At 32.5% G+C, this 14,731-nt stretch overlaps 1 protein-coding gene across 5 annotated transcripts in view; it reads left to right on the top strand.

The window, feature by feature from the left end:
- The first annotated feature begins 1,765 nt into the window (after positions 1 to 1,765).
- LOC140441786 (uncharacterized protein F13E6.1) overlaps positions 1,766 to 14,731 on the top strand; it is a 50,898-nt gene continuing 37,932 nt past the window's right edge. The window contains exons 1-2 of one of the 5 annotated variants that reach the window (XM_072532707.1): positions 1,766 to 1,925; positions 14,141 to 14,393. In XM_072532707.1, coding sequence (XP_072388808.1) covers positions 1,901 to 1,925; positions 14,141 to 14,393 — 278 coding nt within the window. In that variant the 5' untranslated portion in view covers positions 1,766 to 1,900. Of the gene's footprint in view, positions 1,926 to 2,796; positions 3,340 to 14,140; positions 14,394 to 14,731 lie in introns of those variants that run through there. The other 4 variants (XM_072532705.1, XM_072532703.1, XM_072532706.1 and 1 more) reach the window with 4 other exon arrangements.

The following is a 14,731-nucleotide window of genomic DNA, read 5'->3' as shown; positions in this document are numbered from 1 at the left end:
ATTTATTACTTATACGTTTCTTCACATTCAGTATTTTATCCCGGGATGTATTCTCCATGAGCTTATAGCATCTGTAAATATATCATAATTTTCAAGTGTTGTTGGAATCCATCTTACAAGGTTGTCTAATTCAAGAAAGAATTTTCCCCATTTTGACTTTTGAAAGTTCCTTTTGATCTGGTTATGAATAGGATTATTGAAATCTGAATGCCCATTTCATAGATAATTAGGCGATTGGACTCTGTCGAAAACTTAGCTGCTCAGCTACATGGACTTGTTTCCGCTCCTACCTAAAAACGATTGATAAGAGAATATCGAGAGTGTATATATTGCCAAGTAGGTTATAAATATACTATGAAGCATACTTTGTTTTTAGTCAAGTGTTGGCTGATAACAAGACAACAATTTAAGATGCGCTTAAGTAACAGAATTACAAAGTGGAGGTTCTGTTTAAACTGATGCTCCCCAACGAGAAAAATTGGAACATGTAAATAATATTATTGATAGTGTGATGACAGATAAAGGGGGATTGGAGGGAGCGGAGTAAGGCAGCAAGAATATTGTAGTTTTTAGAATACAGTAGATCAGTAGAGTAAATGGGATATAGAACGAGTTAGGTGTACATGGTGAATACTACCATATAGGTTTTCCACCATACCCTTCTTAATACATAGAAATCTTCAGTGTATAGAAATCTCAGGGTTTTGTAGACTTTTCTCGCATGCGATCAAAAATAATCCTGAATATTATATTAAAGTGAGAAATAAAAATAATATAAACTGCTAATATTTAAGCTTACTTAACAGTAGCAAATATACGATAATGTAATTCATCGACACAACTTTTGGAATTAAATAAGATTCTGTAAAAAATAAGAATCACTGATTCAATTTAAAAAAAAATGAGAATAAATTAAAATAAAGATAAATAAAAAATAAATCAATATAAAAGGAAAAGTAGTTAAGGGGGAAGAGTGTTTGTTTTTAATATATTGTCTCAAATCGGAACACGCATTTAAAAAAGCTTATTTTTTATACTTACACAGTATCGTCTATTCCAGTCCCATATAGCGACGTGCTTCCTGCTAAAATATCTAGAGCATCTTCTTGCTCCTACTTCCTATTTCCTAATATTAATACCTTAAACAAAATTTGTTCAATTTATTAATGTTTGTATTTTGAGAAAGATTTCCGAAGTGGAAATTGAAACGTCAATTAACATATTTTAAACTTCAATTATGGTTTATTCCTATTAAAACAGTAATTACTTTAAGAATGAATTGAAACCAGTATAAATTATTTTTTATAATAGAATTACAATTCAAATATATGTCACATAAGTAACAAAGTGTAAAAGAAAAAAACGCCAAAATAAATAAAGACCAACTCTTAGAAAGATCGAGAGCACAGATGATCATAACCTTATGTCATAGTTTAATGCTAAAAGAATTTATCAATATACTGTGCTTATGTTATGATCATCTGTGTCGGGAGTATAAGAGGCGTAGAGGAAAAGTACCTCTTGACCAAGTCCTTGAACCAAAACAGATCCACCAGAAGAAATTAAATATTAGCTAAAAGTCGCAAACAGTTGTAAAGTATACGCAAAAGAACTTCTGATCGTAGTGTGAAAATATCTGAGGTCTAGCGACCCTTTTATAAATATCCTTTTTCGACGCCTATGCCTTATTTTATTGTTTGTTGCTAACTTCACTGCACTTCCTTCAGTTTCGTTTTGGCTATAAAGTTGGTATTGGTATTATTTATTGTAAACGTAAAAGTGGCAGCGGCGAGCGGCTAGTCAATATTTGTCATTAGTGTCAAGTTTTAATAGGAAAATACCCTTTTGTTTTTTTCACCATTTTTATTTTCTGTGAGTGAGGTAATACATTTTATTGAAAATGAACAACATAAGCCCCACAGCAGGTAGGCTAGTATCCGTATTCAATGTAGTGGTTGTTGGTTTTGCATCACTTTGTGCTTTCTGCCCACGATCACAAGTAAAAAAATTTGATTATCACTATTTGGTCTCTGTTACCTAAAATTTGATAAGATTAATGATAAAGAATTATGTATTGGTTTTTGAAAAAGACAAACTTCCATCATATGACGTGTCCGGTAAAGCATACTAATTCTATGGTTTCCGAAGTAACTTCTTTTATACTCCTACATATTGCAAAACCTGTTGTAAACAAATACTTTTGTAATTTGAAATCGATTAAATTATGTTTTATTAGTTATTTATTATGTAAATATATAATATTCCTGTGACTAAGTTACCATCTATGTATTCATTTTTTAAAATTGCTAGATTTTGTTTAATAATAACAATTAAAATTATTATTTATCGATTATAATTTCTTAAAATGATTATGTAGTAATTTAACATATTGGTTTTTTTCTTATAGAAATTACAAAAACTTGAACGTAGTAAAGAATAACCTTAATGCATAATTCTTGCGCTTCAATAATACATTTTTATTACGATTAAGCAAACAATGTATGAGGTGTTAAAAATATAGTGATGGGAACACAAAATTTTCTTGTAGTTCTTCACAGGTTCTCTTTGTAAATGATTTTATTTTAGATGAAATATATTACTTTTTCCAATAATTGCGTAATATGACAAAACTATAAAACAGTTTTTTCTGGTACATAAACAATGAAATGAAATGTCACTATTCAATAATTGGATTGGACCTTCTTGAGCTCGTAGTCACTCCCAAATATTTCAAAGTTATAATGGTTGCATATATTACAGGACCGCTTAATTTTCAAGTATTTGGTGAAAGCTTTACCTTCAACATACAAAAACAACGGTATAATAAATACTAACTTTCTAAGCCGCGTAAGCATTTCATTGCACATTGTTTAGTTAATGTCTGGCATTTACTAAAACGCATTGTTTTTTAAAATGTGTGTCAAGTTGTTCGGAAGCATTATTGTAATATAATGCAAAATATTGAAGACCCAAATTTAGAATATATTGAAGATCCTTATTTTAATCCACAAGCTTCCAGTGCGACTCCGAGCTTAGATGAACCGGATCTGGACGAATATGACTTACTGGAAAATGAATTAGATTTGTTTGATTTGCGTCAGTTGGACTTTGATGAAGTAACTCATAATAGTATCTATTCCTATCCAGAAGAATCCGAATCAGTTAATGTTGAAGCTGAATTTTTTAATGTAAAGAGAGCTAATTTGATAATAAGAACTTTTTTTAAAAACAAGTTAAAGAAACAAGTCCGGGTAACATATTGTGATCTTACTAAACCATATCTAGCAAAATTACCTAAAGATAGTAATTTTCGAAGATATTTAGATATTACTACTAACGGTAAGTAGCTACCATATTTGTCAGTGAATATTTGTATTAAACTTATTTTTGCAAATATGACCCTGATCTTAAACTAAGAAATGTATTGTACTTCATGCTTTCTTATTATCACTATGGTTGAATATATCTTTAGTCTAGTATTATGTCTTAAACTTTTGGTCGGTACCTGATAGATACCAGTTTCTGTGTTTTATCTGAAAAAGACAAATCTAATTGTCACATTTTGAAGATATCTCAGATGGCAGCAGCCAGGAAGAAAGTTTTTGAATTAGTGCTATTTTAAGGAGGCATTTTTAAATGGACTTAGAAAGTAAGAAAGTCATAAAAAAATTGTCAATGACAAATTAATCAAAAATGAAAAAGATACGTTTGAATTAAGTGTTAAAGTGTTTATTTAATGTAGAAAGTATTTAATTTGAAACATTACCTGTATACTATGCTGATTGAATTACTTAATTAAGACAAACGAAAAAAAAAATAATTTTTTTCTAAAATCCTAGCTTTTAATCATATACCATGAGTAAACTGACAAATCTATACATTAGTATGAAGTATGTCTCCCTTTAGCAGTAATGGCAGCAAGTCTTGCCATTGACTCCTCTAGCTTTAGCACACATGTTCTCTTGATTTCATTATTATGGAACCACACTTGTATAGCACTTATTATCACTTTTTCTTTTATATTGCTGTTCATCTTAGCGCTCTTAGATTTTAGAGCTCAGCAGGTCTCCTTGCATCATTGCAAAGGCTTATTGATCTGGAGACGAGGGTATTAATGACTGAATTAATTTGTGAAGGTGGATGATGAGAGTCGGCATGCAAGTAATGATTGGTATGGGTGGATTTTCGATAAACAGAGTGATGAAAACCTTGGAATTGGTTTTTCTTTATGATAACGCCGAGAAATGGTTGGGATGAATCAGTTTCCACCTCCATCATGAACTGGATACTAGGATGTATACTATTCAGATGTGTTTGAAAAGACACCAAAGCATCCCTGCCCCGGGGCCAAATGACGAATGTATCGTCAATATATCATAGCCAACATGTGGGTTTGAGCTTTGATGTGGATAGTGCTTGGGTCTTGAAGTCTTCCATACAAATATTGGCAATTACTGGAGATAGTGGGGAGCCCATTGGATCACCATTTATTTGACTGTATTATTGATTTTGGAAGATGAAATAAGTTTTGGACATACAATGCTTAATGAGAGATAAGCGGTCTTGCAAGATACTGTATTTAGTTTTCAGAATGTTTAGAGTTTCATCTATAGGAATGTTTTTAGAAAGTGAAACGATATCGAAACTCACTTATCGTCAGGCATTCTAGTAAGTTTCGATATCGTTTCACTCTTTACAAACATTCCTATAGATGAAACATTGTCTTATGTAAAATTTAATTGCAAAACTTTTATGTCCCATACAACATTATTCTATAACTAATAGTTCTTGAGATATATGTGAAAAATATCGAATTTTTCAATTTTTTTTCATGTTTTGTTTAATAAAAAGTAAGCCCACATTTTACAACTAGCTCATAGTGAAATTATCATTTGTAGTGATATTTTGGAGCGATTTATGCAAAAAACTGCATTATATGCTTCACACCCAACTCAAAACAGATACTGCTTGTACTATTAGTAAACAGATATTGTTTGTTTTTATTTAGGAATCAACATTTATCAAGCACTGTGTACCTTCTACATGTAATTAAAATAAAATTTTTGATTTATAAATATTTCTGTAGCATTTAAATTAATTATTGATACAAAAAAATTGTTAAATGAATTTGACTCTGCATTAAAAAATTATTTGAATGACTACAACTTGTACATGCCTTTCAACTAGTACAATTCGCCCTTTTAAGAACGAGTGGCGGTACGTGGTGAGTTGTCGTACGTGTTTTACAGATTATTAAATATTGCGTTCTTTTAGTATTAATGTAGTTCATAGACAACTGACAACCACGCACCGCCATTCATCCTTAACAGGACGAATACATAATCGTCTTTACGATTGCTAGGTTGCTAACCTTGCCAATCACCCTCTATATTTTATCCGGGCTTGGCACCGGCTGTGTTAATCCTTTCGCTGCTAACCTGTAAATCCTGCTTATGCTAGTAACGGCAACATTTTTATTTTCAAATTATTGCGTTTCTTGATTCACCGAGTTCTTAGAATGCTTGTCCTTTTCGAACGTTGGCGATCATTCTGGCTATGACTTTGTTGGTTGCTATACGGAATAGCTGTGTTGAGGTCTTTCTATACCATGCTCTCAGGTTAGCAAGCCAGGATATTCTTCTTCGTCCTGGGGCCATTTTTCCTTCAATTTTACCTTGCAAAATTCATTGGAGTAGCTCATATCTGCCTTGATTTCTCATTTTATGTCCCAAGTACTGCAGCTTACGGCCCTTCACGATGTTGACCAAATCCGCGGTTGTGTTCATCCTCCGCAGTACTTCTTCATTGGTGACTTTGTCTGTCCATAGTATCTTCAGGATCCTTCTATATAACCATAGCTCAAAAGCCTGAAGTTTTGATAGAGTTTCCGCCTTCAATGTCCATGTTTCTACTTCGGACAGAAGCGCTGAGTACACGTAACATTTAAGGAGCTTTATTATTGTTTCTACGGTGAGGTCATGGCTCTTGAACACGTAGTTCATAGTCAAGAATGCACTTTTTGCCTTTCCAATGCTTTGGGTATTGATTATAGTTATATAGGTCCCACGAGTCATTGATTATAGTTCCCAAATAGTTGTACTGTGAGACACGTTCAATTCTCATGTGGTTCACATACAGATTTGCTCCAGTTATCTTTTCCTTGTTGATGATCATTAGCTTGGTTTTGTTGGTGTTTATATCCAGGCCATATGTTCTACTTGTTTCCGTTATTTTGTTCAACGACTTGACTATTTTTTATATTGAATGTATATGCAAGATTTTATTTTCGACAAACAAATTTTTGGCTCCTATCGGACTCAGGCGCACCTGCGCCTGCGCCCTAAAATAATTCTTCATCATCCAAGAGTAAAAAAAAAAATCAACGCGTGTGTTAGTACTGGGAATTGGTACTAGAAGTACATTTCCTCTCGAAAATGGAAAATTATTTGTACCGGTAGGCGAATTACTCCAATTTGGTTGAACATTTACCGCTGGTCGTGGAGGCAGCTGAAAAGGCGGAAGACGAGTGGCCTCATCATCAGATTAAAAGAAAACGAATATTTTATACCCACACAAAATATATATTTATATAAAACCATCACTTAAATATATTTTTGGTATATCCGCGGTTTCGCGAACGAATATTTAGATTTTTTAGGTTCCGAGCATCCCGGCTCATTCTCCGCCATCTTAAAAAGACAAGCAAATAGCGGCACAGAAAAACACAATTGGTGGTACGTATCCTACACGCTAATACCCGAAAAACAACGTTTAAAACTAGGTCTGCCTTCGGTTTACGCTGATTAATGTACGCGTGTCTCGTGTCCCCGAATTAGTGGAACGCACCGCATGGTGAACCAGTGCAATTCCCATCGGAGTCGTCAGCAGAAGCAGTAAAAGGGTTAATCGCAGAGCTACTCGATTCGATCTACCCCGTAATTACCCCATATATATATATATATATATATATATATATATATATATATATATATATATATATATATATATACAGGGTGAGTCATGAGGAACTTTCATACTTCTACCATATGTAGAGTCCATCAGGGAGCATATCATGTGGCCACTAAAAAATGTCAACTCCTCTTCTTTATTAATTAACAGGGTGATTTGTGTAATTGACCATTTATTTGATTTTACTGTAGTGTTTATACGGCTCATTTGATTTTTTTAATTTTGGCATGATACAGTACACTACTATCAAGCATTCGACTGGTATTAGTTGTTGACAATGTTGTCGCACTTTTATTAAATTTTTAGTGAACGATCAAATCTTACCAAAAATAGAACAACCATAATGAAGTATCAAATTATAAGGTATTAATTTAAACAAATGTTATAAATTTCAAACATTTTAATTAAAATGAGTTCCTACAACATAATCTAATACGTAGAAAATTAACATCTTTACTGTCACTTTGTATTATCTCTACGATAGAATCAATTGTTTTTCAATTTTAAATTTTTACTCATAGATCGTATTGGGGCATTATTTTCGATAAATAATAAATTAAATTGATTAAAAAGTCAAACCTCTTGTATGTGTTAGTTTTTGTTGATTGTAAATGATTAAAATTTTATGTCAAATAATAATACATTGCATCAACTGTTCTAAATAAAAATAAATCTAAAAAAGTTTAAAATGAAGGTTGGTGTAGACCGTTTGACGTTTCTTGATATTTTATACCCATTGTCATTATTCTCATTATCAATTGTTATTTATGTGTACAAGAATACATATTTCTTCTGTCATATCTACGTTAAGTACATTGTGTTAGTTTTGGTAGAGCTTTTGTTACTTTCGTTCAAAATGCCACATCAGTTTTCGACCACAGAATATGCAAACATAATATTTGTTTATGGATTCTGTAATGGGAATGGTAGGGCTGCTAGTAGAGAATATCGCAGGAGATTGGGTCAGTTTTTAATTATTTGCGAGAAAATGGCACTTTTCCTAGTGGAACAACAGAGCGACATGTAGATGAAGCGCAGGAAGATGACATTATGAACGCCGTTACTATGAACCCTACAATAAGCACTAGACAAGTAAGTCGAGAACTCAATATTACTCAATCAAAAGTAAGTAGAGTCTTACAAAAAAATAATCTATACCCATATCACATTCAAATGGTTCAGCGACTACATGCTGGAGATGAGATCGATAGGTTGGAATTTTGTAGATGGATTAACAATAATCGACCAACGCTATACAGGACACTATTTACAGATGAAGCCCAATTTACCAGAGACGGGATAAATAATTCACGAAATTCACATGTGTGGGCAGAAGAAAATCCCCATGCTATTCGAGAACGTCGTTCTCAGTTAAGGTTTTCGGTTAACGTGTGGATTGGTGTCATAAATAACCAATTAGTAGGTCCTCACTTTTTTGATGGTCCTTTAACAGGGCAGGTCTATTTGAACTTTCTACAAAATATTTTGCCGAATTTACTTGCCAACGCGAACGTTGCTATCCGAGGGATGTATTTTCAGCATGATGGGGCACCCCCACACTTTTTACTGGCAGTGAGACAACATCTCAATGATGTTTATGGCAACAGGTGGATAGGACGTGCAGGTCCTATTTCGTGGCCTTCAAGATCCCCTGATTTCAATCCCGTTGATTACCATATTTGGGGACGATTGAAGCAACTAGTTTACGCAGTGAATATTAATAACCGACAACAATTAATTGATAGAATTATATATTGTTGTAATACTATTAGAAACGATCCCCAGAGTATTCGTAATTCAATACGTCAATTAACAATTCGGCAACAAAAATGTGTACAGGCTGCAGGGTTCCATTTCGAAAATCTATTTTGAATTATTTTTATTTTGTTACCATTATTGTATCTTTTCCAGTTCTAATTTATGCGTTTATCATAACTATGTACATATTTTTAGTTTTTTTTAAATTGTTCTTCGTTATTGTTAGTAGTTACTGTTTTTTGTTGTGCAGTGACTCAGTTTATCATTTCAATTAAAAAGTTTGAAATTTATAACATTTGTTTAAATTAATTACCTTATAATTTGATACTTCATTATGGTTGTTCTATTTTTAGTAAGATTTGATCGTTCACTAAAAATTTAATAAAAGTAGTTTGAAAATCACTTATTGCATTTTAAAAAAAATATATACAGGGTGTAATATTTAATACGAATCCCTAAATTAATTTTTCCAAAGCCAGTCCTGGAATTTTTTAGTTTAGCTAATACCAGTCGAATGCTTGATAGTAGTGTACTATATTATGCAAAAATTAAAAAATTCAAACGAGCCGTATAAACACTACAGTAAAATGAAATAAATGGTCAATTACACAAATCACCCTGTTAAGAAGTACATATGGTAGAAGTATGTAAAGTTCCTCATGACTCACCCTGTATATATATATATATATATATATATATATATATATATATATATTTATATATTTATTGTTTATCAAATCCAGAATCAACCTTTAGGCACTTCTTTATTAACAAGTATATGCTATACAAAATATGGAGTGGTGATATGAAAAGAATACTTTTAAAAATTATTTTAAGGTAGAGAGTCACAATTCAAGATAAACCAACAAACAAAGAGTATGAAAAATACTTTACGCAATTGAATAGTTTCATTTTATTGTATAATATTTTTTTGGTGTTTAAACTAGCCTACACAATTGCTACTGCTGTCTTGAATGTTTGTTTCAGTGATGCTTTTTATAGTAGATTGTTATATATGTAGTATAAATAGTAGAACTTAGTAATTTATCACGCCTTTTTTTTTGAAATATTAGAATCGAACACAATATGTAATATACATTTAGGATAGTGGAGGGCGTTGCCAAATAATTCGAGAAAACGCTTAAATATGTTATGTTTAGCTATTTTTTTTAAATTTCATCTTTATACTCATAATTCCTCTGATTTATATGATTCATCTGATTTCATTGACATGATACAGTTAAAATATTACTAAATATATACTTTTTTGATGTAATACTTGCAACCCAAAATAGGGACAATGGAAAAACATCGTAAAAAGAGCAATATGATCCCTGGAAGAATAGAAACTATAATAATCACTAAACATTGATTAGATCTGTAGATTGAAAGGAGATGGGCCGTATATAGTATTGCATCATGAAAAGTAATTGGTTCATTTTGAGAAAGGTTCTCACTTAAGAAAGGCACGCTGCCGAAACAGCTGTAGTGATAAGAATTTATAATAAATTTTTTATAATAAGTTTTGAAAACAAAAGTGTTTTATTGAATAAAAATATGTTGCCAGATGATTGGAACATAGGAATTAAGTGCCGATTCATAAAAAGGGCGCCCAAGAAGGCTGCAAAAACTAAATACGGGACTATATATCTTCTAAACATTGTCTTAGCGAATATAATGGACACTAGACTAAAAACCATTTAGAAAGAATTTTGGGATATTATCAGAATGAGTTTAGACCATGTAAATCGACAATTAACGCCATACATACAGTAGAACAAATAATACAAAAAGCAGGAGAATATGATCGAGAAATAAACGTGGTTTTTATAGACTTCTCTATCGTCTAGTTCTTACATTCACACTGTGTCCGCTATATTTGCCCCCAAACTAACACCTAAGTTGGCAGGTTTGAGTGTGAGATCTGGATTATTCAGTCTACATCTAGTAATTAAGAAAATTTCATCTGTTAAGTTCTCCTATATATTACTGCTCAGTTGTACGAGTCCTAACAACTATATGTTGGAACAAACAGTTATTTTGCGAATATAATGTCAATTTACCGAAATTATTTTGTTTAATTTTTTTTATTGTTAATATGAAATTAATAACACTTTTTATAATGTATGACCAAAGAATATAGACGCTTACGCTTATAGACTAAATATTGGAACATTTTTTGCTTTTCCTCACGTTCCTTAAATGTTATCAGCCTGGCGCAAAGAAGACTTTGAAATCAAATATACCAGTAGGTAGTGCGTTGTCAACAATAATTGTCATGCTTCATTTGAGTATGAATAAAGACAACCGTCAGTTTTATTACGAGCAAGATATAATAACGGCACGTGGAAAACCTACTGATCCAATAGTTCGAGAAATTATTATTTATCAGTATCATAAAGGGAAAACAATGCTGAAATTTCCAGTGAATTAACTGTAGCAACAACTACTGTGTTTAATATAATTAAGAAATATGGTAAAACTACCAGGATTGATGTTCGGGTCAAAAGCTCAGGCCCAAATACGTAAGTCGGGAATAAGGAATACACTACGAGAAGTAACTGCTAGAAGGAATAGAGAAACTGGGATGAATGTTTCCAGAGAATCTTGTCACAAATATATCCACAAAAGCCATCTAGTTTTTATAAGGTATGCGTGATGAGTTCTTTGCGATTTAAATTTTCTATTTTTTGATTTATTCGCGTAGGCCAAAAAAACCATTGTTAACGGAAACTCAAAAACGGAATCGTTACATTTGGACTAAATCAAAACTTTCGTAGACCAAACATAACTGGGACAAACTTATAGCGACGAAAGCAAATTTGATGTATGTGTGGGAGATTATCGGAAGCGTGTTTCGCGAAAAAACATAAGCATTCCATAAGCCATAAGGATTGTCTCAAAAGGGCTGTAAAGTTTCCACAGGGCACCATGGTGTGGAGTTGTGTCGGGGCCAGAGGGTTGGGAACTTTACCCTTTATTGAGGCCATAGTAAACGTAGCCAAATATCAAAATATCCTTGAACATTCATTTCTACCAAGTGCGGCAAAGTTATATCCATCCGGAGATTTTATCTTTCAGCAGGACGGCGCCTCATGCCATACGGCTAAATCTATCAAAAAATGGATTTAAGAACAGGACATTAAAGTTTTGTCACATCCTTCTAGCAGCCCGGATCTTAATCCAATAGAGATACTTTGGCTCAAAATAAAACAACGCCTAAGAAATAACCCTCAGCATACTTTGCCACAACTACGCGCTAAATTTCAAGAAATATGGGATAATTTCACCCATGAATTCTCGGAAGGTCTAGTTGATACAATACCTAATAGAGTTCAGGCTGTTATTCAAGCTAAGGGCGACGTTACGCCTTATTAATTTTTATTTTAATTTGTTAAAAACCTCTTGTTCCAATATTTAGTTGACAGCAGTTTTTGGCTTCAAAAATTAATTAAATAGTAATCAACATAAAATATATAATTAAACTGTAAAAATATTTCCATACATCATAAAAAATGTTGTTAATTTCATATTTACAATTAAAAAAAATTAAAAGTATTTCGGTAAATTGGTATTTTATTTGCAAAATAACTGCTTATTCCAACATATAGTTGTTAGGGCTCCTATTTGTGGTCAATGTTCAGTTTACTATAGAATTCGTCGTTGTCTCTCTTGTCATTGCCCATAATGTAGCATCCAAAGAATTTTTAAACTGTTTGTCCTTTATCTCGTGTTAATTTTTGTGTAGATGTATTTAAATGTTTATGACATTCGATGATGTGCTGGATAGCCAAATTTTGACGATGTAAGTCTAAAACGTTATATATTTTTTATCAACCATCAATTCGAGTTTTTTTTTTTTCGAAGTTTGCTACTTCTCTTTGTAACGAATTATTTTGCCTACCACATAGGCTAAAACTATGGAGGGTTGAAAATTGGGGACAGAAGTTACTGGGAGTGGAAATAGGGCAGCAAAATAAACGAAACTTATGCGAACGGCGCTCAGGGTTTATTTGGAGAACTGGGTCGTGGATCAGTGAATGAAACAATTGGATTGGATTGGAGCAGCTACAAAAAAATGAAACAAAGATGTACTTACCTGAATTACCTGGACAAATGGACAAACAAAATAACAATAAGGACCTCTAGTTATTTAAAATGGACGCTGCTTCGAGAAAACTTTCTGCTGGATGAAAGAAAAAGCCCTTTCTTCCTAAAAAACACAAGAAAAAGGCTTAGAATCTTTTTTAAAATAAATAAACAAAATGATTTAGGGAAAAAAAATTATTGCTTAAACAGTTGCTGCAACAGCTTAAATATAAATGGTAATACAAAAAGATTACTATATAAATAGTTACAAAGATTTATACCTAAATAACAAAGAAGAAAAACTTACTATGTCCTATCCATTTACAAACTCTAGTAGTTGGAAATACTACAAAACTTATAAATGTTACTGGGCTATAATTTGTAGCAGAAATAAATCATTACAAACAAAAAGATATCTGGGGTTACCTTCTGCCACACGATTAAATTCATCTCCAAACTACGAAAAGTATTTTGAAACGACTTCTTAGGACTAACTATTTGAGGATGAATGTTGGCACTAGACACAAACTTCGAAAATCCGCTTCTAAGAACTGTGACCATGCGGGTATTTTTCAGAGCTGTTGCAAATGCCGTTCTACAAAATCTCAAATGGGAGGCGGCTTATAAACAAAAAAAAAGTGATTAGTCTTATCTGAAGTGACACATTACTTTGAGTATAAATCACTTTTTCGGCCACAAATTTGCCGGTTTTTTTTTCCGAGTAACTAAACACGTCTGCTCATTTTAGCCACCCTTTCAAACCTAACAACTGAATTCCCTGGACCTCGATCTGTGTACCGACTTCTACCGTCCCTTACCCCGCGTTTCAAGTTGAAGGGGCAAGCGGACCGGAATTCTCGTCAAACATGCTTCAAATTATAATCATATTTAACTTCGTAGCCGAATTCTTTCTTGGGGAGTGTGGAATGTGCAAACAAAGGCACCAAATTTTATATATAGCCCAAGAGCTTACCAAAAAATTTTTTATTACTTGAATATCGATATTTTTTAAAGGAATTTTCTGCATGCTACATCTTTTACTTTAAAAATCTTGGCTTATTTCGGATGCCCCTGAAGATGCTCTGAGAGCGAACGTACTTGGACAAGTTTTAATAAAAGAACTGTGCCTGATATCTGCCTTTGATTATCTTGCAATATATAAATGTTGCCATAAAATTAAACACTTATTTCTCCAATATTTTCCCAAATATGTCTTAATTCTTGAAGTTTGGCAACCTTCTCCAAAACATAGATATCACTTTGGAAAACAAAAACTGTACGCCATTGGGATTTTAACTAATTTTTTGTTTTTATTTAATATCAGAAGAAGCCATGGCAGCATCAGAAACCCCAATTCCGGATCTTTCTCACTTATCTGCAGAAGAAAAAGCTGAGCAGGAAAGATTATGGAGAGAGGAGCTAGTGACGATCGAAGACGAAATCTCGACGTTGCGGACAGTTCTTGCGTCTAAGATGCGCAGAAGTGCCGAACTAAAACGGAATTTAGGAATCACTGTATGGAAAGAAGTAACAGACGATATTAATCAAGGAATTAAGAATGTCAAAGAGAGTAATGTGTAAGTAGTTTTTAAATATACATTTTACGTTGTTTATTTCAAAGAATGTTCCAAAAAAGGGTTAAAAGAGATAGACAAAGAGGTGGAGGAAATAGTGTGCTATGATAAGTAGTTTAAGTACTTAACTGGTAATAAGTTTGGGGTAAATTTTAGAATAATGGTGATAAAAATATTCTCAGATTGTTTTACTAGCAATGTAAGTCCTAAATGTATTTAAGTTTATCATATAAGTATTACGTAACATTTAAATGATTCCCATTAATAAAAGAAATTTCTGTAAGAAGTCTACTACCTTTGTACTATTCGCAATGTCAAACACTGCCACTTTCATTTTATCC

This window comes from Diabrotica undecimpunctata, chromosome 5, assembly GCF_040954645.1.
Source record: "Diabrotica undecimpunctata isolate CICGRU chromosome 5, icDiaUnde3, whole genome shotgun sequence".
Taxonomy (NCBI): Eukaryota; Metazoa; Arthropoda; class Insecta; order Coleoptera; family Chrysomelidae; genus Diabrotica; species Diabrotica undecimpunctata.
The sequence above is the reverse complement of the archived record's forward strand: the minus strand, read 5'-3'. Positions and strand labels throughout refer to the sequence as shown.